This window comes from Apus apus, chromosome 1, assembly GCF_020740795.1.
Source record: "Apus apus isolate bApuApu2 chromosome 1, bApuApu2.pri.cur, whole genome shotgun sequence".
Classification (NCBI taxonomy): Eukaryota; Metazoa; Chordata; class Aves; order Apodiformes; family Apodidae; genus Apus; species Apus apus.
Window position 1 is genome coordinate 168702349 of NC_067282.1, and position 25457 is coordinate 168727805.

The 25457-nt window shown below is 40.0% G+C and overlaps 1 protein-coding gene across 5 annotated transcripts in view; it reads left to right on the forward strand.

Moving 5' to 3' along the window:
* PTPRR (protein tyrosine phosphatase receptor type R) overlaps nucleotides 1-25457 on the forward strand; it is a 145534-nt gene that overhangs the window by 69027 nt on the left and 51050 nt on the right. For all 5 annotated transcript variants that reach the window (XM_051639420.1, XM_051639393.1, XM_051639382.1 and 2 more), the window contains 4 exons: nucleotides 1022-1135; nucleotides 3871-4026; nucleotides 11711-11821; nucleotides 16911-17173. In XM_051639420.1, the coding sequence (XP_051495380.1) occupies nucleotides 1022-1135; nucleotides 3871-4026; nucleotides 11711-11821; nucleotides 16911-17173 (644 nt within the window). The remainder of the gene's footprint in view (nucleotides 1-1021; nucleotides 1136-3870; nucleotides 4027-11710; nucleotides 11822-16910; nucleotides 17174-25457) is intronic.

Sequence of the window (25457 nt, forward strand, 5' to 3'; positions counted from 1 at the left end):
GCCCATGGATATTTAAGTACTTTTATTCAGCTCTGGTTGGGAAGAAAGAATACTTGCTTAAATCTTCAGAGCAGCAAGTTGGCCTATGGCTCTAAATAGGTAGTTTAAAATAAAAAATCTTTTTCAGCTCAAGTTAGCAGAACTTGCTAACTTCCTAAGTCAGAAGTTGCCAGAAACATTGGAAGCCTTCTGAGACCACCTGCCATATTCTTCTTCCCTCTTCTCTGCTATACATTGTCTGCAAAAGGGGGATGGAAGTGAAGAAAGTACCACATCGAAGTATTGGCCACCAGGAATCATGTGAAGACCTCACATATGGAAACCAAAGAGTTGAACTGTGATTAGTTCCTTGGCAAAATTTCACTGACTTCACAGGAAGGATTTGAAGTTGAGAAAACATTTAAATTTCGCTGTGAATCAACACAGAGAAAGAAAATGCTTCAGTGATAAAGTCTCTGCTGTGAATTATAGTGTTCTCTGACTCACATGAGGAAGTTTTAGGAAATTCAAGCATGTGCAATATATCTAGAATGTTTCTTTTTTGATCCCAGAAACCGCTAATCAAAATTGAAATTGTATAATTTCACTATGTCTGACTCATTCTTCACCTGCGGGGAGAAATGCTAAGATAATATTTAAAGCAAATCTTCATTGTGTAAATCCAAGATCTTATTCTTTGAACGTGAATTGATATTTAACTCTTGGCTTTCATTTTTATTCTAGCAATTTTGTTATCTTTAACACTGTGATTTGTCCAAGATATTTAGCCAAAAACCTCTGGAACCTATTTTGAATGTAGTTGAGAAAAGGTGGTACTTTGCTAACGAGCAGATTTAAGATGCTTAAATTTTCCTTTGGACTTATTCTTTGTTGTGATACAAGAAGATTGCACAGAATATTGTTCTGGGGAAAAGCAAACAAACAAACAAACATGCAATCAGAGAAGAGTCCCAGAGATCAGTCATCTTGAGAAATGAATGTGTTGAGCAAGGAGTTGATTTGAACTGGTTTTGTTTTTCAGACACTGCAAATGGATGTAAGCAAGCTGAATATCACTTTGCTTCGGATATTTCGCCAAGGAGTGGCAGCAGCACTGGGACTGTTACCTCAGCAAATTCATATCAACAGACTCATTGTAAGTACCAAAGGGCGATGTGTAATGAGATGCACCTGATTATTCTAAATTCTCTTAAATTTATTTTTTGTCGCTATGGATAAGTGCAATAAAACAGGACAGAAAAATACTTTTTTCCGATATTTTTTTAACTGCACTACAGAAAACTGGATCTCCGTTACAAAATTATTTAAATATTCGTTTGAAAGGCAGCCATTCTCCAGTACAGTCTAGAGAAAAATTAAGTCTGATAAATCTCTTTTGTGTCCTGTTCACAACCAGATTGCTTTATCCCTTAGTTTTCATTCCAATGCAATTCTGCATCACATTCATTAAGAAGCACTTATTCGTGTTTTGTTTCTTAAAGGTAGAATGTTGCTGAAAAAATACATGTGATTCTGCCTTTCAAAGCTATCTTTGCAGTTTATCCCCAGACTTCCCATTAATAAACAAGGTCTTCTCACAAAATGAATATTCACGCTTTGCTATTCAGCTATAGCAATCTATGCTCAGAAATGATCTTGTAGACTAAGGTATCATATTTGAAAAGATGACGCCAAATTCGCTTCTAGCAACCAAGACTTTTTAAAATAAATTGTTGTTGGAGGGTTTTCTGTGTACAATTAAGAGCATGCATTCCTAACACTGTTGTCTTTTTATGACACTTTAATCATGAAGGAAAAAAAACCCAAAAATTAAAGTCTGTGTGGCTAGCATTCAATTCGCATTGCAGAGGGAAGAGGATTTATTTTATTTTCTTCTACATGCAGGTTGAATATTAGGGAAGAAAACTGACAGATTTAGCATAAAAGTATTTCCTGCATTGATAGCTTGATAGGATTATATACATCAAAAAAGATTATAAAACTCCTTCCAATAGTCTCTGTGAGAAAGGATCACCCAAGAAGTGCAGCCGAGAAGATCAATAGGAATGCAATGCAGCCTTTTTCATGTTCTCCAGGGATGTCACTCGTTTGTGACAAGTGATGTTAAATCTCCTTTGTCCCTGTGTTAACCAGAATGAAAGGCTGAAAGACATCCAGAGAAAAGCATAATTAAATGAGAAATGTTTCGGAGTTTGGGATGTGTATTTCACCATACGAAGTCACTTAGTACATTTCTTACTATGCTCTGTGGAAATTAGGCAACTAAGCAGAACAAGCATTGTGTTTATTTTCCTACTGGCTCCATAGCTTTTCCCTTTCTCCTCTCATTTGTGATCTAAGGGAAGAGGTAATGTCATTTTGCAACTGCATATAGCTCAGAATATAGTAAGTACTATTAGTGAATTAGTCTTCTCAATGTCTGCAAAGTCGCTATGAGTTAATATTTTAGTTATACAGGAAAGAAAGCAAACTTTTTCCCTATCTGCTCTTAAAAGCTCACACAGTTAAAATTCACAAGGAAGAAAAATGTATCTTAGAAAACATTATTCCTACTTTGCATCCTTCTAACATGAGACAGTTTCTCTCATGCAGAGCACTGGCAAGTGAGCAGAACACATCAAAATTCATCTCACCTCGCTTCAGCCTAGTCTGAGCTACTCAGCAAGACTCCCTGTAGAAGCAGCACAGAGAAGGGTAACTGGAGGAGAAGAGGTGTTGAGATCCCACCTATTTTAGGATGAATTAAATCATTCTCTAGAGATGCCAGTCTTCCTCCACTGACTTTGGAGGTAGTTTAGATGACTGAAGTGAGGTAAGCTGATTCTCTCCCAAGTGAGCACCTCTCAGATGCAATCAGCAGCCTAGCAGCCCAGATGCGGTTGGGCACAGGGAGAGCAGAGGGCCTGCTAGCCTCTTACAACACATAATGTGCCAGGAAATATTAACTGGGCATTTCTAGTGTCTCAACCCTTCCAGTAAATCCTTCTCCCATAAATGCCTTTTAATGGGCAGAGGAACTCTGAAAGCATCCCCTTCTGTACAGCTCTACTTCTGAATGCAAAAGTAGGTATTTTAAGAATAGCAAAAGGTGTCTTTTTCTTCACTGCTGTAAAGATAATGATGCATATTCAAGGTGAGAGGAAGGAGGTGGGAGAAATCAGTATTGTTATGGTTTGAACTGAGGTGCCTTCCAACTCCTACAGTTCTGTGATTGTAACCCTCTGGCAGTCTCTCCTTTTGCTCCCTTGTGACAGGGTGAGCATCACTGACATCTCTAATACAGCATCCCTTGGGATTCCAGAACTGCATCAAAGTAAACAAAACTTTTCTGGTCCTTTCACTTTCATTAGTGAACTGCAGTTGACTGAAAGGACTTTATACTTCATTGTATGTGTCTGCAATGTGTTTACACAGGATTAGTAAAGCAGGACCAAAACATCACAGCATGATACCAAGCATTCCTGTTTTCAAGGGACCATCTTCTAAAACAGGGCTGCATTTCAGCTCAGATCAGATGAAGTATCTGCTAAAATCCCTGCTGGCACTTTGCCTGTGACCCATGGCTTCTCCCCTCACCATCCTACATTGACCTGTCTTTTTTAACAGTACTAGGCTCAGGAAGAGGGTACCTTGTCAACAGTAAATGAGACAAAGCACACAAGCCTGCCTATGGTATTTGCATTTTCTTGCACAGTCAGCTGGGATTTAAGGAGTCAGGGAATAGGTATATTCTCCTCAAAGAGCAGAATGCAGCCCTTTTATTCCATGCTTTTGTTTTTGGAATTAAAGTTACAATCTATAGATTGTAGATTTTATCTAATCTCAGACCCTTTGTATAATTTTGCTTTTTTTTTTAAATTATTTTCCCAGGAGAAGAAGAACTGTGTGGAACTGTTTGTGTCCCCACTGAACAGGAAGCCAGGAATTTCTGAGGCTCTCCCATCTGAAGAAGTGCTGCGTTCCCTTAATATCAACATTTTGCATCAGAGTTTATCCCAGTTTGGAATAACAGAGGTCTCCCCTGAGGTTGGTTATCAATTTTCTAACCTGTAATTCACTAGAGATTAGGCAGTTATTACATCCCTGGTACTTTTCAGGTTGAGGTTCTCAAACATGAGGCAAGAAATGTATAAACTAAGAGGACATTACTGCTATAAGGAAGTTATACTACTAGCCCTGTTAAAATATTGTAACAGTGGCTCATTAGGCTATTAGTGCATTAATTTCCAGGTCCTCCTCACATAGCTAGGTTGCTATTGAAATCAGAGTTTAGACTAAGTGTGCATCACTTGCCTTAAAGGAAGTGGGCTTAAGGACTTCTGGTCTATTGATGTGGGTCAGCAGGGTAACAGCTTCAGTAGAGAGAAAAAAGAAATGCAGATGTCAGGTGTGAGCAGTACTGCCTGTGTAAATTGTGTTTGATTTGATTTTGAGAAACTGAATTTGTACCTTGTACCCATGCTTATTTCTAGTCTCAGAAGTGAGAGATTTATCTCGTTTACCTGCTCCAAAAAGAGGACAAAAATAAAATTTGTAGTAATTATTTATGTGACTACATAATTTTTTTTAAAAAAACCAATCTGTTCTAAATCAGGAACTGCACTACCATCTCTACAGTGCCCCAGACATTAGCAGTTAGGTGGACATCTAATTCAGGGCTGACCACTTGAGCTGTGCACAGCAAACGAAAAAAGTGAAGGCCTTTAGTAAAGGAAATCACTGAGTTCAGGTACATGGTCACATCACATTGTATTTTATTTAGTGTCTTAGAAACCCTTACCTACATATAAAGACCCACAGAATTCAGTGTGAGGGCTGAATAACTTCAAACCTGTTATCAAGAATAAGCGGTTTCCATTGAAGATCCCATTTTGGCAGAGGAGATGTCTATGTCCAAAAAACTGGAAAAAAAGGAGAGGTTTTGATGAGCTGGGTTTCCCCCTATGGGCAAAGAGGCTTTTTTACATCCACCTATGTCTGAAGCCATGGCTGAGTTAGCACTGGCTCTTATGTCCACCTGTATTTCTACTAATTAGAAATGCTTTTACTCATTTTAAGTATTCTGACTGTTTGAGATTCTGGAATATGTCTTTGATACTAAAAAAGAAATAAAAAAGCAAGGCCAGTTTGATGAAATTGAACATGCTCCCCTATAGCAACCTGCCAGTATGAAAATGGGTGGATTCTCAGGTTTTAGCTGTTCTAACACAAAGTGGAGCCAAGCAGTGCTATCCAAATCTCAGGTCAAATTGGGTCTTTATATTGCCCATCAACAACCTGAGCTGTGCTTCCTGTAGGTCAGGATTTCCTTCATTACTGAAGCATATGAGTCTGATGGTTGTGGTAGATGCAATTATCTCTTCGAAGTACTTCAGTTACAAAGAACACTTCAGGTAGACATATATGAATAACAGATGAATGGAGAAATATCATCAAGCTATGAAGAGATGCTGGAAAAAAACACAGCACTAAACTCAAGATCTTGTCTTGAGTGCTCAGATATTTGAATTTTCTCTCTGGAAAAAAAGGGTGGAGAACCAGATGAAATAATTCAGAAAAGGATTATTAGAATAAAAGTTGTGTAAACTCTTAACTCCTTCTAATACTGTTTGAGAAACAAGGTATTATTTTAATATTTCAGTTGCTAGTAGATTAAACAGCTAAGACTCTGGTCTTGAAAAAAATAATGCAGTTTTGCACTAATAGGTATTCCTTTTGGATCTCAATAAATTGTTTACATATGTAATGCTCCACAGAAAACAGCAGCTAAAAGACAATAACATATAATCTTTACTTGCTCATCTTCTAACCAGTTATTTACTCTTCTCTCAACTTCTTCTAAGAACAACTCATGCCAAAGTAGCAGCAAAGAAAAACAGAACAGGCAGAATTTTGAGGGAGATATAGTTATACAAAGCTTTACATAGCTCTGACACATTTTCGTCATTGTGTGTGTGTATTCCTGAGCTATCAATCCAAACTTAATAATGAGTTAATAAATTGTAAACTCTTCCACCAAAAAGTCTGAACACTTCTCAACCAGTATTGTATATGCACTTTCAGGGTATCTGTGCATAAAGGAAGCATTATCCACATCTTTCTAGGGGGTGGCTGACACATGAGTGTTAGGGGTGGAATTTGTCTCCTTTTTTAGCTGCCTATTTCAAGATGAGCTGCCTAAGGCTACTGGCTCTCTCTACAGAGAGAAACAGAAAGAAAATAAGATGTCCAGCAGGCAGTTCGTTCCATCTCTGAGATGCCTCTTCCGGGAGTGCTTGGTTGACTCTTTCTAACAAGGCTTATCTTAAACTATGTAGATGGTAAATGGTGGGGGAGATTATCCTGTCCTAAGAAAAATTTCCAAGATGATGTCAGAAAACCCAAGTGAAAAACTGAAGCGCTCTGCTTAAAGTCTCAGCCTATGCAATATTAACAGCAGAAGTCTTGGTGGCTGTAAGGGACCAGAACTACATCTCCATTCATTGCAGTGGCAATTTACTAGTTCACATCTGCTGATTTATTAATCACTGATCAATCTATTTTCAATTAAATTGCCTGTCTCAAAATTTCTATTCTACTTTCTTCTTCTGCCATAGCTGAAAGAGCAGATTCTCTATATGCCTTTACTGTAGGAACCACTAGAGTCCTTTTCAGCTGTGTACCTGTGGGAATGTGAGAATTTTATTTAATGGAGTTTTTGCTTTTTCAGGGATCCAGGGCAATGGCAATATCTTTCTTTATGTTCTTTCTCTTCCAATAATAGTTGTAGCATTTGCTCTTTTATTATGGTCTAAAGTTTGTGTCTGAAGTGGGATTTAGGGCTGTGTTCTGCTCCATGGTGTATAGCAGGGCCAGGAGGAGACTTTCCCAGAACAAACTACTGCATTGGTGCTTGTGGATGGGACTAAATTCAATGACTCAGGCAGTCAATATTATTATGGTGTGGGAATCCTGACTTCCTAATATCTTTAAATTGTGCTCAGAGAAAAAAAATAAATAAACTACTGGATTTGAGTTTAGTAGAGTAGAAGAGAACTTGAAGTGGTTTTGAATTACCAAAATAGCTGAAGTTACAGTAAGTAAAATAAGGGTTACTGTCTTTTGAGAGCTAAGCTAACTACCAGGCAGGAGATGTGGCACTGAAGGAGAAATTTCCAGAGTTGATGCCAAAAATTATGCAATCCAAAAATGTCCCATTGCAGCATCCTTGCACAAGGCTTCTGTTGGTTGCCTTTGAAGTGCATGATATTAACTTCTTACAGAAGAAATCAAAGGAAGCAATCATGCACTTAAAGCACACAGAAACCCTAAGTCATTGTAAGGACAAGTGATCAAAACCAATAGCTTAGAAATTACAACAAGCTAGACTGACAGAGGTGCCTGGGAACAAAGCAGAGCACGGGGACATGCTCCTGTGATCAGGCAAGGCAGACGTATCGTTACACCTGCATGGGGACAAGCAGAGCACCACAAAAGGGACAGGAGCCCCGCAGACCTGCTCCCCTGGACATGAAATCACAGCACTTCATTGCACACGCATGTAAGCTAAAGTCTTCAGGGATGCTTTGTCATGGGAGACACTAAATCACTGTAATCCATGGTCCCAGGAGTCTGAGAGGTCACCCACATTCCCACATATTTTCACACAGGGGGTGGAAGTGGGTCTCAGCAGACTTCCTCACTGCTTTAGCTAGCATAGTTAAAATAGCAGAAAAAGCATAGCAACTCAGTGTAAACTTTGATGAACCCTTTTTTATCTTAAGTTCAATTCCCAGCTCCCTGTAAGCTTTCCTCTGAGCTCAGAACTACAGCTTGCCATGCTTTCATCAGTGTTTCAGCCCAGGAAACTAACTGGGGTTAACTGACCCAATTTTGAAACTCAGTTGCTTTCCAATAAAGACTTACTTTTCCTGGCAGCTCCTTCAATCAGAGATTTTACAGTGAGTACTTCACATCAGTGTCTCTTCTTGTTATTATCAAAAGTAGGCTGCAAATTTTATTATTTTGTTGAAATAATCTACTAGGTTTCCATAATAAGACCAGAAAGCCCAGAATGGAATTTAACGGTGTTTTATTAAAAAAAAAAAGTTTCTAAAAAATAATTTTTCTAAAGACATTTATCCCAGTTCAGAGCAAAGCAGATAGCTGTGCAGGCACTCTTCTGTAAGCTTAGTGGTGGCATAGGATTGTTTAAAATACCTTTATTCTTCCCTATCTTGAATTACATTGAATTTAAACTGTAAAAATTAACCTGGCTAATTTTGCCCTCATGACTCACCTGATTGTGGAGACTCCTTAGGGAATGGAGTCAAACACTGGAGGTGGATGCTCTTAATGATGTACATGATGACAAGCCTTTCTCCCTGTAGCCGGGTTTGCTCCAGGACCTGATGGTGCCTGAGCTACTGGAAGTCCCCTGCCAGCCCAACTGCACTGGTATTCCACCCGCTTTTATCAGCGGTGCCTTTTTGCAGCTTAAAGTTTATCTTCCTGACCTCTGATGGCAGTGGTACATTCCCACTACTCAAAAATTATCCAGAAGTCTTAGTGGGTTCTCAGACAGGAAAAAGCTCCCAACAGAGTGAGAGGAATGTGGAGTAACATCAACCAATCAAGACACTGCACATCTCCATGTGGGAGGCTTGTTGCCCACAGTCATTGACAGAAGTCCTCTCTCTTTTTTTTTTTTTTATTTTCCCTTAGTTTTTGGCCATCCTGCAAACTCATGTTTCCTGGGCGTCAGCACTTTGTAGTGAGCTTAGCAGTTGCCCTCCCTCTTATCAGTTCTCCCAGAGTTAGGAACAAAGTTCTGAATGAGCAGCACTGTTTCTGAAAGCAAATCTTTATCATGGGCCTGAGATGACTCAGTAGGTCACAACCCCTTCTGTCATTAGGGAGAAGCTGAAGCAATGATCCTGCTGTCCTGCAGACTGCTCAGCTAGAGAGAGGGAAGAGATTTCCTTGGTTAGGTGAAGGCACTACTACTTCAGTGTTTCAAAACGGTATGTCAGACATGTTGAAGTTGTGGCATACTTTTTTTTTACCCTTTTTTATAGTATCTGTTAGCATAATAACTTTCTTTTTAGAAAGAAATCAGCGAAAAACATTCTGATCACAAATACCGTTAGACAGGCCTCACAGAGACTAATTCTCTTAGACTCAGTTGCATATCAAAGTCTATTATACAATATTTTTTAAGTTTTGTGACACTGATTAATTATAGTTAACTAATGTCTCTCACCCACTGAGTAAAAAAATCCTGTTAGCTCTTAAGTTACTTTTCAGTATATTTGTCCTTTCAGTGAACAGGTACAAACCCCCTGTTTACTCTCTTACAAAAGGTCAGCATGGCCAATGCTCCTTCAACTCCTGCATTTTATCTAGATTTCCTCCTGAGAGATCTGAAACACCGGAAAGTCATCAGGTTGTTGTACCCAGGGTCAAACACTTCGTTTATAGCTAATGGGCCAGAGCTACAGCTGCTGCTGTCGCCGTGGGATTTCCATGGAGCTCCACAGGAGCAATCCAGAGTGCAGAGCAGCTGCAGATTTGGGCTCTGAGCCAGCACTGGGACCCAAGTCCTGTGCTGTAAACACAGCAGAATAACCTTGCTGTGCTGAGGTAGCAGATTGCACACAGAGCTGCACCACGTTAAGAGTGGTAACGCTGTTTGTATATGTCTAGGAACAATTTTTGCAGAAATATTTGGCAAGATTTCCATCGTATCTTCGAAAGTCCTGGCTTTTAAGGTGCTCCCTGAACACGAGTGACACTCCTAAACCTTATTAAACTGCCAATACCTGCCAAGAGTTTTAAGGCCAGATCATGAAACACTGCGTGATTAGACACACACACACAAATACGCTCATTTTACAAGGTCTGTTTCTGTAGTTTATCAGAAGTGAGCAACGGTTTTCCATTCAGGTCCGTAGGGCTGTGACTTCCAAAGAAAACTTATGTTTTAGTCTTAAACTTACCTTTAAAACTTTCTGAAACTTTCAGTTGTAAAGCAGTCAACTCCCTGTCATACACACAGAGGTTTTTAGCAAATCTTGGTAAACTAACCAGGCTGCCAAGTGCTTCCCTAAATGTTTGCATTTTGTAGCAGTATGACCTGTGAATTGTCTTGCAGCTGCATTGACTTTAAGCTGCGTTGTCCTGGCTCTTTTCAAAGTAAGCAGGACACAAACATTTGCTGAAAGGAGGACAATGAAAACTATGTTTGGATTTAGAATGCAGCAGGTTTTTGTCAGCTTGTCCTCTCTTCCCGAGGCCACAAGCTCCTCCTCAGCAGCAAGCCTTTCCACATGAATTCAACTTTATCAGGATTTTCTAAGTTTGGCAGGCTAATGGACACAAGGAGTTTGCCTGATAGGTTAACTGTTCAATAGAGCAGTCTAGACTGTGGCAAAGCAGACTTTGGAACGTGAAGTGTACCCTTGTAAAGTGCTAGAGGGGTCCTGCAGTAACACAGGCCCAGTAGCAGCCACTCATCTTCAAATGGAGGAACTCTTTGCTCTGTGGAATACTCCCAGTCCTCCTATAAAATGTCCCCAGAGAGGAAAAAAGGCCACCTTGAGACAGGAAGACAACTCACTAGCTGAACGAGAAGTTTAATTAAAGCCATTAGGGAATTTCAGCAAAGGTGAAACACTGAGACCTGGAATGTTTACAGTAGAAACTGAAATTGAAGGTGTTTTTACTCAGACAACCCTGCTGAAAATACACAACTGAGAAAATAAAAGCAAATAGGTGTAGATTGGGGGAGCAATGTCTACTGAGCTGCTGTTATGGAAACACAAGGATACCTACTTGATTCTACGTAATGTATTGCAGTTAGACTGAGAGTACATGTACCCTGTTCTACTGTCAAAACCCTGTTTGGAAACCTAGTGAAATTCTGGTAATTCAATAGCCCAGCCAAGTCCCCACACTGCAAAAAAGCCAAAAATATATGCTTTTATAATTATTATTTCATCATCCCCAGGAGTTCCCCAGGAGTTCTGGAAATTATACTGTGCACAGCTGTTTTAGAAAAGTACTATCAGCAGGAGCTCAAAGATAATGAGATTACTTTAAGTATAATCAGAATTATAGATAGACAGATAATGAGATTCCTTTCAGCATAATCAGAATTTTTACGTATGCACATGTATGAGTGTGTGTGCCCTAATGGTGACAGTGTCAGGGCTTCCTGGCTCACCAGGGCAAACTGGGGAGTCACCTGCTCTTCACTTCTGTGTCAAGTGTAAACAGCCCTGAGGCTGGTGTGTGGGTGCTGGGGCTGGAGATAAGCCCTGGGGAGAAAGAGGCAGGAGGAGCAGTGCCCACAGCCCAGGCAGGAGCATTGCCCTTTTACCTGGTGAGCCAGGTAGTTTCCAAGAAAGACCACGGGTCTTGTTTGCTTACCCTCAACCAGCTCATGACTCCCGGAGGAGCTATCTCACCAGCCATGGAGAGTGCCTTAGATGATCTGGCATAGCATTGGGACCCCTGGGTCACGGGCAGGGACACGCCAAGTGCAGGCAGGGTGCTTACACCGAGGTGGGTATGCAAATAGCAGTGTTCCAAGTGAGTGCCATATACTGTGGAATGTGAACTGTGACAAAGCTGAGGACGGTGATTAATGCCTGACGAGAGCTATTTAATCTGCGTGCACTACTGTGTAACTTTTTTTCTCTTCCTCTTTCTGTTTTATTCCTGAAAAAAGAAAAATGTTTTGCAAGGCCAGCGTGAAGCAGACAAAATCTGGAGCAAAGAAGGATTTTATGCAGTTGTCATATTCCTCAGCATCTTTGTCATTCTAGTGACTTGTTTAATGGTAAGTTTCCCTTTTACCTTTTTTTGCTGTTCTTTGCTTTTCTCAGTGTGAAGGACAGTGTCACACATTGTTCACATGAGAGCTGTTTCTCAAAGCTGTTAAATCCATAATTCTGTGAAGCCAAAGGTTGAAGAACCACATTTCTTGATTTATTTTAACTGAAGACTAGCTAGAAGGAAGCTAAAGAAATATAATGGGCTCTTAAATCTGCAGAGTAACTGCAGTGGTGTAAGCAATGATTTCTCAGTCTTCCTCCTAAGGTCCCAGGATCCCTGAAGCTGTGTTAGCTGCCTGTATTTCAGCTTTGTTGGATACTAAAAACACCACCACATTGATACAGTATCGTCAATGCACAGTTGTTAGAGCATGTGTCAGTATTCATATATCAAATATATAAATTCTAAACAGACCTGGCTAGTAAGTACATGAAGGAGTGACCAGACTTTTAAACAACTTTGCCATTCACATTGTATGAGTTCAGTGGCTTGGCTTCTGGGCATTGGACATACTTCTAACACATTGAGAATGAGATATCCAAGGGTCACACGGAAGATGAACAACACTGCACCTCCACTGACTTTCATAGGCTGAATTTTGCATTTTTTCCAATGTTACCGTGTCACATGTTTTCCTTCCCTGACTTGTATATTTATTGTCTGTTACCTAAAGATAAGGGTTTACTGAATTCTTTGACAATTCTTAGCATTTATGAACTCATAGTATCTTGGAGTCTTTAGAGATATTTTGCTTTCCAACATATTTCATTGTCTTTAACCTAAATGGATTTGTCCACTTACAACCTTAAGATGGAAGGAATGTTTAAAATGAAGATTTTAGTACATGATCAGATTTATAACAAAATTTTATTTAAGCTTTTAAAGTCTCCCTAATTTGTCACAAGAATTATTGCTTTATATAACTTCTAGTTCCTAGTAATCTCTATTTCTGCATGCTGTCTCACTCAAAAATAGCAGCATAAATCTAAAAGTGCTAACTTTTACTTGAACTTTTTACTTTGGAGTAGCAGGTATTTTGGACATTACGGACAGTTTAACTGTAAGGGTATAGAAAATGCTGTCTGTCCTTGTCCTGGTACTGCAAAATATTGTCATTAATTACTTGGAATGTGTAGATGGTATTGGAAGTTGTAAACACTGTGGAGGACAGTACCAGAACTTTAAAATATTCTTCATGTGCTGGAGAAAAGATGGGAAGAAACAAGAATGCTGCTCAGTGGGGCCAAGAACTCTAATCATATGCATCAATACAGTGTAGGAAATACGTGGCAAAGCAACAGTTCTGTAGGACAGGTTCCAGCAATACTGCAGAGCACACACTGAAGTAAATGAGTAACATCATGTTGTTGCAAAAAATACACTTCTTGCCCTGGGATGTATAGATGACATGTATATGCATATGCATGTGTAAATGTAAATGTAAATGTATATGCATATGTATATATAAATGTAGATCTCTAAAGATCTACATTTGACTTGGGTCTGGTAATAATTTAGTTGTAGTATCACATCTTATTCATTCATTATGGTCTCTCTTGTGTACCACACTTGTGAAAAATATCAGGCAATTGTAGTAGGGAGAAGATACAAGAGTGATCAGAGATAGAGAAAACAATAAATATTTTGGTTTCTTGATGACAGAAAAGAAAAGCAAGGAGAGAAATTGTATATCTCAAACATGACAAGATTTCAAAGGCTGTGTTAGGGAAAGAGATAATGCTTTCTCTTTTGGGGACTGGAAAAGAAGCACATTTTTTGAAAGGCTGATTTGGCTGACTCATTATCACAGAAGTCACTAGACCCTGGCATGCATTGCTTGGGGAAGCTTGGGAGTTTTCACCCCTTAAGGTTTTAGGCGAGCATCTGTCAGGAATACTTTAGGTATAGCTGATCTGGAGTCAGGGCAGAGGAAGACACTCATAGACCTCTTGAACGCTCTTCAAGGATTTACTTAAATGATAAATATTATTTCAGCTTCATACTGTATTTTGGAATTTATTTAGCAAGATGAATATTAAATAACAAAAATGGCATTTCTGCATTAAATTTTCACATGACCTATCACTTGTTCTTCAACCTACAATGTTCGAGATTCATAATATGGTTGTAGAACTTCTGAAAGCACTTTGATTATAGAATATGTACATCTAACTAGTATCAGCCCACCATCAGCTTTTCCCAGTTTAAAGGATTAAAGTAAAATTAAAGGTACATATTTTATCGATACATCAGGAGTGCTTAAGCCAGCTTGAAATGAAGGTGTTTGTGTATAAACTAGTCCTAGATCATCTGAATTCTTTTATTCTGCTGCTGTAGAACTTTCCATAGTGCATTCAAATGGTAACAGCCAAATGTCTTCCACTAATGCATCAAGCAACACAATTAAAATCTCTCATTTTTGGTTTTTCATCCCTTCCCTGAAGCTTTGGGGAATTTTATTAGTTGATTTTCTTCTCATGCAGAGATACACACGCAGCCTCACAGACATATTGGTAAGTACTTGTTAGAGAAAATGCTTTTAATTAGAGTGAACTGTTTATTTCCATGGTTTCTGTGAGATTTTACTATACAGTCCTGGGTGCCCTAAATATCTTTAGGCAGATGAGTTTTCATATCACTGCTTCATATAACCATTGCTGAGATCTTCCTTCTGGAGCCATAGTTATCTCTGGGATTTTCTGTCAATCTCTGAAGATGAATAAAAGCAGTTACCTCTGATATTTTGAATGGGTTAGGTAGAAGGTACTGGCCAGGCTAGTGCAAAACATGTCATGTTTCCTTTGCAGAAATCTGAACAGAGATATTAGGAGTGAATGTCATGCTGTCAACACCCTGTCATTCTTCCATATAAGCTGAGTCAAAAAAGAGGGAGAAAGAAGAGTTATTTTCCTTTTGGACTGTGGCTTTGAACCCTAGGCATAATGTATGAAAAAATAACAGATAGCCCACCTTGTCCTTCCTGGAAAATAGTATTTTGTGTTGTTCTATTGCTCCAGGCCTCTTGATTATCCCCACATATATCTTCTGAGGTATCAGGAAAACGTCAGTTTTCTTAATGTAGGAGCTTTAGATCTGTTTCCATCCATACAGACAGATGTGTTTAAAGTGATTTTAAATATTAGTACAGCTAAGTTGTTCCCTTTGCAGAGTTTGGTGATTGGGTTGGCCATTGTCTATTTGGCCATTTCTGCTAGTTTGACTTTCACCTGGAATTCATTAAAAACATGATTTCCCTGGCCACACTTTCTGAGGAAAGTGTGTTAGCTCTTAGATAAAATAAGGTTCTTTAGCTTTTTTCTACTTCTGTTAGTGGCAGGCTATCTTTTCTTCTACACTCTAGTAACAGACTATTTAAAAGGATAGGAAATAATACTAGTCCAGATTTTTGGAACTCAAAAACATAATTTCCTGGGTCTCCAGGTGACAAAACTGTAAAATGTGTCTGTGGCAAGAAGGTATCTGTAACATTGCCTTGACTATGAATGTCTGAGCTGTATATTTGTGGCTACCAGAAACAAATGAGATCAAAGCAGTCAGTGAGGGGAAAACAGGTTCAAGTATTACAAAGCTTTGTTTTATCTTTACTGTTACCTGTGTCCTTGCTTCACAGTAGGACTGTTTTGGTTGTTTGTTTTTTTTCTGCAAAATAATGGCAAAGAGCAGCTTATCTTAACTGTGCAATTTAATTCTAAACTTTTCTGAATGAACAGATGGTTTACGTAGCTAAGTCTTGTTTAATGGGTGTATTGCTAATGATATTAGATCTGTTCCCAGCTAAACCTCTAATGCTAATCCTTGAAAAAACAAACCCATCAAATATATCCAGTCTTCACTGAAAAATGATGGAGTGATAGATCTCTATGCAATTCTAGCAGGGCAACAGCTGTTGAGCTGCCTCTAACTTGCAGCAGAAAACTTCTTTGGTCTGGGCTTTGTCTTTATGGCTTTGCAAACCAGGATTCAATTAAAATGCTTTATGGCAACAGATAAGCAGAGTAGAAAGTATAAGGGTATGTGCAGACACCTTCAAAAAGCTGTGCAAGTGCCTTTCAGCCACCTCCACAAACAATACCTACAATAGCAATTCTTGTAATTTTCATAGGTTGTAAGGCACATTTTGAGAATGGTGCAACGACAGCTCAGAAGTTGTTTTTTGCATTCCCTTTGAGAGACGTGTTAAATAGGTAGAACAGGTTCCTCTGGAGTGACATTACCAAGCACACATGCACTATCTGCCAGCCGTCATCAAACCAGTGTACAGTAACATCAGCGTGGAGTTCAGTGGAAGAAGATCAGTACAACTTCTGAAAAGCTTTTACTGCAGATATGTGACATCCAAACTCATAAGCAATAAGTGAACAGAGAATGCTGATATTACAGTATGTTCAAACATCAATGTCTTGGTAATTCTAAACCACACTTTTCTGAACTGATGCTTCAATAACTTCATATGCCACACACTGATCTTAGAACAGAAAATTTTTCTCTGAAGGTATCAAGAGATATCCTTATCCTGAGGAGTATTTCAGAGCAGTAGCAGCCTACCAGTGCAAAAGTGGCCTAGTAAGGTTATTCTGTTCAGCCATCAGCTCCATGCAAAACGAGAAAGTGCTCCTAACCTGCTCTAAAAAAAATAGAGGCTGCTATAAATAGAGACATGTACCTGGATATATCACGAGCATCTATTTTATTTTATGCCATTGTCTCTCGTGTGTTAAAACTCTTGCAAATGTTTCTACAGTTACTCTATTTGTCAGTATTTCCTTCTTTGCGGTATCTTTTTAAACTGTTTTCTATTCTGTGTTATTTGCCCTTCTAATAATACAACTGCTGGTATTACAAATAATCATTGGCTCACAATGAGAACTGTTAAAATCCCTACTGCCCACATGTACATACTGTGATTTATGTAATAGAAATATTTATCTTGTGAGAAACACTGTGTAACACAACTTGTGGCTTACCTTCTAGGAATGAAAGCCACACGTAGCAAACTTATCCAGCTTTTGTGATAATTTCCTTGCCTTGTTTACCAGGGAATTGAGACTGGGCTTTCCTCTCTTTTTCTGCAGGTTCTATACAGATTAAAGGAGAAGATCCAGTTGTCTCTGAGACAAGAAAAGGAGAAGAAGCAAGAGATCCACCTTTCTCCCCTTCCCCTGCAGACATCTCAGTCTGAGTATAAGACCATCAACAGCATGGTCCAGCCTGAACAGGCTCCAAAGATTGTCAATGTTGTAGTGGACCCTCAAGGCCAGTGTGTTCCTGAGCTCAAACCTCCCCTGTGTGCCAGTCCATCTCCTTTCAGAATGAAACCTGTGGGGCTCCAGGAAAGGTAGGATGGTGCCCAGCTTGTTCAGGAGTTTTTCTGCTTTTTTATGCTGCATGATTTCATATGTGTCTCTTTTGTCAGTGAATGGGAGACTTTGCCATATGAACATCTGAGAAGTGGGACTTTGTTGTGTTAGTGTCTATCTCATGACTACTCCCTCCTCTCAATTTCTTTTCATATCAGCAAAGGTCCAGAAGTTTGGGCTGAGATTAACTGCAGTACTGCAATTATTTTTGCTATTTTCGTTCTTCCCCTTTCCAACAATTACCGCAGAGAAATAACTTCTCATTTTCCATTGATTTTTGCCTGTTCTGATCCTGGAGATACTGGCAGAGGGCACAAGGGGAGGATGTGTTTTTTCATCAAAGAGCATTCTCTAGGATTCCCTAGCACATAGGAAATTTAGAAGAAATATTTGCACCAAATGCATTTATCAATTTTGTACAGTGTTTCCATTATCACCTTTAGATATTTTTTATTCTTCAACCCATCTTTCCATGATGGTTGGGATATAGTTTAAAGTATAGAGCCTTTACAAAAAAGGGAAAGAAGTGATTAGTAATGAAACTAACCCTTGTGCACAGCTCCTCAGAAATACGTGAGCACCAAACCTTGCCACTCATTCAACCTTTCAAAAACTGGGCCAGTGCTCTTTTTATAGAACTAGTTATCCTTCCCACAGGAGAATGCACACTGACATCTGTCTCTCTTCTGTTAGAAACCTATACAATTTGTTGCCTGATGGCTGCAGGCCACTTTCATAAAGCATCAGTGCTCTGAATAACTAACGTAGCGTGCAGCCGTGCAGCTGAACTCATCTACTCCAGCACAGACGATAAATGAAAGAGCAGACACCACGCAGATATGATGGGGAAATCAGAATGAAAAGGAGACCGAGGGGAGCCATGTCTGTGAGAACTCTCAGAATTGAGCAGTAACCTTGCTTCAGCTTAAACCACAGGATTTCAATTACATAGATTTTATCAATGACTTTATGAGCCCCAGACAGAGCTAAGAGGAAGGGATTGATTCTTCCATGAGTAAAAGATACTAAAATGCAGAACTGTCATAAAATAGGTAGTGATAACAGTTCAGATACAAAAATATGGAATGGAGGAAACAAGTAAATAATTTTTTATAGGTACTCACATTCCACAAGATCCTAAAAAAATGCATGGGCATCACATAGCTACTTTATAATACCTGGTACCTAACATAGCGTAGCTGATAGTTAAGAGGCACTTGAGTGAAGGAATTTGGTGAGAGTGTTTGTGCTTAAGGAGCAAGGAAGAATTTTTCCTTTGCTCAAACAAAGAAAACAGAAACTATTAATCTGGGATCTTAATTTCCACTACTGCAGATAGGAACTTAGCCTTCAATATTCCTAAACCAAATTTCAACCTGCGCTTTCATCAAAGAAACCAGACATTTCAGCATAAAGAAAAACAAGTTGAAGGAACTGAACACTTTGATTTCTACTATAAAAGAACACTAATAGGCCATTGTGAAAAAGTAGAAGCATTTGTGATAGCATCCCATGCTGTAATTCTTTTTGTAATCTTTAACACTGTTACACTTTATCAGCCCAAGTCCACTTCTAATTGATGGTGGTTTAGGTTTCTTTCAAGCTCAGTGATATGAAGGCCAGTGGATGTGAGGAGAGAACTTTAAGGAATAGGTTGTCTTCTCTTTGTCATCTCTTCCTCTGAAAGAAGCAGCTATTATTATATGTATTTCTTCTTATTAACTATAATATGTATTGTGAACAAATTTACACATATTTTGACACACAGAAGCACTGACAGCAATAATTAATAATACAGCAAGATTTTTTGCCTTAAACATCCTCTGATGACCAGGTATGTAGACTATGATCCAGACCAAATTGTATCTCTTCAAAGAGAATTCACTGGACCGTGGGCCAAACCAGGGAGTGAGCCAACCTCTGTGCCCAGCCATCCAGAGGGGAAGTTTGTGGCAGTGTCTCTGAAGGATGGGGCAGAAAAGCTGGATGATTCCTGCCTCTGAAGTTTTTCCTACTCTGCACACTAAGTGCTGCTTTGGGGAGTACAACTGAATGCAAAAATATGGTGGAACTGAGTCTTCACAAAGCACCACAGCAGCATCTGGCACTCTGAACCTTTCCCTTTTTACTAGGAGCAGCGTTGGTGGGTACAGAGTCAGACAAATAGTTAATCAACAACTGTTCATAACTCAAAATGTTCCTGGAAGTTTGTCCATCTTCATAAAATGCATTTTGCTTCTTAAATTCTATTTTGCTTCTCAATACTAGAGCCAAGCCCACATGCGTTTTTTTTCTGCATATCTGGAAAGGTTCTTACTCAGATATTTCTGTAAGACACAGCTTCCCCAGCAGATTATCCCAAGGTCTGGCATCAGGGTGGCCTGCATGTTCTCTGCAGTGGTAGCTTTTGGAGGAGTGAAGATGGGCATGGAGTCAGGAAGGTAGCTGGCCCATCAGCCTCAGGAGGCAAGTTACCTACCTGGAGGCTGATAAAGGATGTGTGCCCATGTGTGCTGTGCTGTTGGGGAAGGGATGGAGTGGTGGTGGCTAAGAGTGGAGTATGGTGAGAGAACTATTAGAACAGAGAAGCACCAAGCACTTTCTATTGCAATTAATGCTAGATGCTGGGGCAAGCATGTGAAGGGGGTGTCTTCAAAGCCTCCTGGCATCCTCTGGATCATTCAGCACAGAATGCTTAAAAGTTGCTATCTTCTGGTGTTTTCATAACTGCTGCTCCTTTGCAGCAAAGACCTTCTCGATTGGCAACCCACACAGTCCTGCTACTGACTGAAATTCATTACATATTTGTTGGAAAATTATTCTGTCTAAAAGAGTGAGCTCCTAGTGTTCACAAATCAGGATCCTAGGGGCATACAGATCCTTGGTCTCATTTAGGTCAAGTAACATTTTACGTGTGCTGGAAGTGAAATAATAAGATATTTTAAAATTGTGAAATAAAATAATTCTGCAGTGGTACAGAAGCACTGCTGGGACACAGGAAAACAGAAGATACTCCATGAAAAGGAAGGCAGGTAATGCCAGCATGAGTGAGACTGGAGGGGAAAGGGCTACTCACTGTCATCATCCAGCATTCACTGTGCAACCAAGTCTGCAACCTCTAGAGAAAATCAATAGACATCAGAATAGAGAGTAGTAAGGTAAAAATAACCTAAGTCAATGTCAATTTTAGCTCCCTACAAGCAGAACAGCACTGAATTTTGGCTTGAACTTTGATTTTGAGAACCATGCATGATGTTACTTTTCCCCACAAAGCAGAGCAATACTATAAAAACCCTATGCCACAGTTAATAGACTATAAGCAGTGAGATTTCTCTTACCATCCTGAAGATGCAACAGTAGAGCTTTCCATTTCAAATAAGTATTCAGTGCACATAGAGTGAGTATAGCTCACTGTAGGTAAAATGAAGTAAAAGTTAAAATTACATGCAGTGTAAAGCTGCTAAATCCATCCTCCCCTCTGTCCACTTCCTTATCATATGAGAAAAAGAGATATTATGATGGAAAATAAAAGCAATACATTTTACAATAATTTAAACAAAAATGTATTCAGATAACCCATAGTACTCTGCTGAACTCTCCACTGAAAGATAAAGTTTGAATTAAGAATGTATTAGCAGGAGGTACTCACACACATAGTCACAGAAATAATGAGAGCAATTATTGTTCTCGGTCTGCCTTTGGCATCCTTTCTCAGAAACATCTTGTATTTGATGCCTTTACAGAGAAAACTGTGGAAGATTGGACTTAAAGCTTGGAGATGGGAAATAATTCCTATGTGTACTACTACTGATAACTCTTCTCTTCTATTAGTTATTCTGCGTAGACACACAATTAAACTATTGTTTGGCCACCTGTATGATTTCTGTACCCTGTCAGTTGCCATCTGGATGACAAATGCTGTGGATGACAAACACTAACTGTAACACCAATTTTCCTGATGCTTGAAAAACAGTATCCAATAAAATGAATCATTATATTAACAATACTGTATGCCACATAAAACGTCATAAGGAATGTTGAAACCAGGGTGAAAAAAATACTCTCTTTACTTCATTAATATAACTGCAGCTGCATCTCAGGACATGCCTATTCAACTAAACCTCTGCTCAAATAGGTGAGAAAATTTTCCAACAATTCTCTCTGGTTCTGTTCTGATTTTTAGATCACAGAGCACAGTTGCTGCAAACATCACTGTGGTGCTGCTGATCTGTTATCTTGATACAAAACCATCCATTGTGAGTAATCATTTCAAGTAATGTTCTGAGAGTAGCACCTTGGAGTTGGAATACTGTAAACATGGCACGTTTTGTAGTTTGTGACACAAGCATGGGAACTTAATATATTTACAGGAAGGGGCCTTGAATTTCCTGACTAAAATATACTAGCTTTGCATAGATTTGGAGGATAAATTTACCCTATTGTGTGGGGCTGAATATGCTTTCTGCATTCTTAATTTAAATCCTAGGGATTGTTTTCAGGAAAATGTCAGTGTAATTGTTCAAAGCACAGCTCTGTTCCAACACAAAAGTACTAGCTGGAGAACAATTTTACAGTGATATCCTATCAGAAAGAATTTGCAGAGCACCAGGGACCAGTAAACTGAGTGTGAGGTGGGAGGCAGGAATTTCTGTGCTCCAGTCTGTCTCTGCCACCAACTCATAGAGCACTTTGGCCATGCCACATAAATCTCCTCTAGCCACACTCCTAACCGCTGGATAGAGAATGGCTGGCTGGCATGTCTGTCTGAAGAGATGTAGCAAAGATGAGAACCTTAATCTAAAGTCCAGTAAAAGTCCTACATGCTACTATTTGTGTCATTTAAGAAACCACCCTTCTGAAGGACCTAAAAATGCATTGCTCTCATTTGGCAGACATCTCAGCTGTATTCTGTGCTGGTCTCTAGGATGTACTAATAAAATCAATACACCCAGAAACACTTACTGCACTGAGGCCAGCTAGCAGAAATGATCAGAGGACTGGAGTACCTCTCCTGTGAGCACAGGGTGAGAGAGTTTGGGTTCAGACAGGAGAAAAGACTGCAGGGAGACCTCACAGCAGCCTTGCAGTACCTGGAGAGGCCTACAGGAAAGCTGGGGAGGGACATTTCACAAGGGCATGTAGGGACAGGACAAGGGGCAATGGGTTAAAACTGGAAGAGGGGAGATTTAGATTATGTATTAGGAAGAAACTCTTTAGTGTGAGGGTGGTGAAACACTGGAACAGGTTGGCCAGGAAACCTGTGCATATCCACTCCCTGGAAGTGTTCAAGGCCAGGCTGGATGGGGCTTGAGCAACCTGGTCTAGTGGGAGGTGTCCCTGCCCATGCAGGGGGTTTGGAACTAGATGATCTTTCAGGTCCCTTCCAACCCAAACCTTTCTATGATTAGTTTGTGCCCATAATGCCAAGCTCCCTTTACCTCCAAAAAAAGCTGGAGCTGGATGCAGACTTCCTACTGGGAATAGTTAGTGCATGTGCTGGTTCCCAAACTGTGCCAGTGAATTGCTTTGGAGCGCTTTTGTTGGCAATGCCTAAAAACAGGCCAGGGCTGCAAGGCTTGAAACATAACAATATTGATCACTGAGTTTCAGTGCCTGGGACTGTTTCCTGGCACGGTGTAATGTCTTACACATGCTCACACATGAAGAAGCGCAGTTAGTGTAGGAGCTGCCGTGAGGGCAGCAGTTCCTGATCGTGGGCAGCTGCTTACAGGCTGTGCTTTTCAGTAATGCTTCTTTCAGAGCAGGATGTCTATGCAGTCCAGCATTGTGGCTTCCCTTCTTAGGCCACCCCAGCTAGCTGGAAGGCCACACCAGGACTGCTGGCACCTGCACTCTGGATAACAGGGGAAAGGCAAGAGCTGAAAACCTGGGCTACTGAGGTGGGAGAAACTGGTCTAAGCAACTGGGAACATGAGGTGGGATCCAGCTCTGAGGGTCTCCTGCTCAGTGCCTGAGAGGTCTGTTTTAGCATGTGGATTCATGACTACACAGACAATAATGCTTTACCTCCAACTTGTATTTGTGTAACATTTCTGTTCACGCAAAGTCACTCTGAACACTTTTTGCAAGCACTGGAACTCAGAGTTGCAATAACGTCTGCTCTGGTCTTTGCTTATCTGCAGTGTAGGAAGAGGGCAGGAATGTGAATTGTCCCCTTTCTGTGGAGGGGAAGTGAACTCAGGCACCAGCCTAACAAAGACCCTTTAAAAACCATATTTTAACTATTTGACTCCTGGCTGGTTGAGAAGGTGTTTTGGTTTGAAGCTAAACTCTGTGAGAGTTATGATCAAAACAAATAGATGCAAATAACTCTATACCATCGCCCAAACTTACACCCACAGTCCATCTCCCTGTGTCTCTAGCACCTCTTGCACGTTACTTCAGATTAGTGTGGGCAGACAATACATTTCTGCTCCTGTCCTCATCTCTGATTTAAAGTGTCCCTCACGCCTTTTTTTTCTCTTGCAAAGAACTAAAAGTTCTTCAAAGCACATGATACCCATTTCTGGGAGTGGATAATTCAGGCAAATTAGCCCACCCTTGTTTGGAGAAACTCCTCTGGTGCAACTTTGTAGCCCCCTCAGACGTGGGGAGTGTTCCATTTAGCACATGGCCGCTGCCTACACTTGCTTTTGCCTTTACTGTCTTGTGAGGTTTAATCAGGAATTTTGTAATAATTTTATTGTATTCCCAGGTCTCTTATCTGGCGTTTTTTCTTGTTGCTCCAGTTGCTACTGGTTTTAGCTTGTACACAGGAAACCACAGTGCCAATCAGTGTTGTTCCCAAGGTGACAGGAAACCCTATTTGGTCGGATGTTGATTGTGCTTGTCTTTACTGCTCCACCCATTGCATTTTCTTCCTTTTTGGCTTAAGTTAAGACAAATTAATCAGTGGCCGCCATCTGGTAGACAGTTTTGGTGGTTTTGCAGTGATTCGCCCAGCTGATCTTTTGAAAAGTAACGCACAGCATTAAGAAACTGAGAGGAAATATCCATGTTAATATTTAAATGCTTCTCAACACCTAAGATCAGACAGGCCGTTGTTGCCCCTGGGCACATGAATGATTTGAGTTGTGTGAGTAATCCTCTTGCCTTGTTGAGCAGTGGGTTTGGTTTTTGAAGCACAGTTTTGTCATAGAATTAAGCTCTGATGCAGCTTTCCAGTGACTGATTTCCTCAGTTCCTCTCTGCCTCTGCTTCATTTCTGTGGTTGCCCAGCCCAGGCTGGGTTTCTGCGACTGCTTCACCAGCTGTCCTAATGTGCAGGCAGAGTGGGACATCCGGGAAGGTGAGGAAATGCACACTAGCTGAACTTGAATGCTCTGAGGATCTTGTCTCAGCCCATAGCCCAAATATATCACCTTTTCACACGGGTGGGTTGGAAATGCTGTGCTAAGGGACAAAGAGTGGGAGAAGAGCACCAGTTCCGTTATGAGGTTGGGGTGTGAGCCGGATGAGGTACGTTGTGTCTCAAGACTAAACCTTGACTAGAACCCACAAGTGCTGGTTTCAGCAGTATAATCACTGATACAGAAGGGAGCATCCTTATCAGATATACAGGGCTTTGATATTATTAGGAAGGTTAATTTTTAAGATTTGAGGGCTTTATAGAGAAGTCTCTTTGAATGTCCCCATTAATGTCTGAAAAGACTAATACTTCAAATTAAAACAAAATGCTCACCTTCTTCTTGTTTTGGAATACATTTCTCACTGATCATGCCATTCCTTCTGGCCAGCTGTTTTCTAGAGCAGCCTAAAACTGAATTTTGCTCAATTTCCCTTAATGTAAAATGTTAGGAACAGACACAGAACACAGTTAAAGAAAAAAAAAACATTGAAGTGCCTCCAAAACTGCAATGTAAAATACCCAAGTATATCTTTGAATTTCAATAAGCCATATACTGGGCAATACTCACATCTAGTTTATATTGTAGCCATCAGTTAATACTCCAAGCCATTACTCTCTTTTTTGAATACAATCAAAATTCACTTTGTTTCTGTGCATTGTCAGGAGATTGCTTACAAATTGCAACAGCTGATTAATTGTACTGCTTCTTTTTGGAAAAGTCCAGTTCTGGAAATTTAGCAGAGATCTCTTATGCAGTAAGAGCAGGTATCTACAGAAAGCTTATCATTGTTAGCTAGCAGATATGTCCCTTGTTTGCAAATGTATGTTTCCTCAAAGAATACTGCATGTAAATCTGTAGGTCAGACTATTTCTCAGCTCTTGTGGGAAGCTGC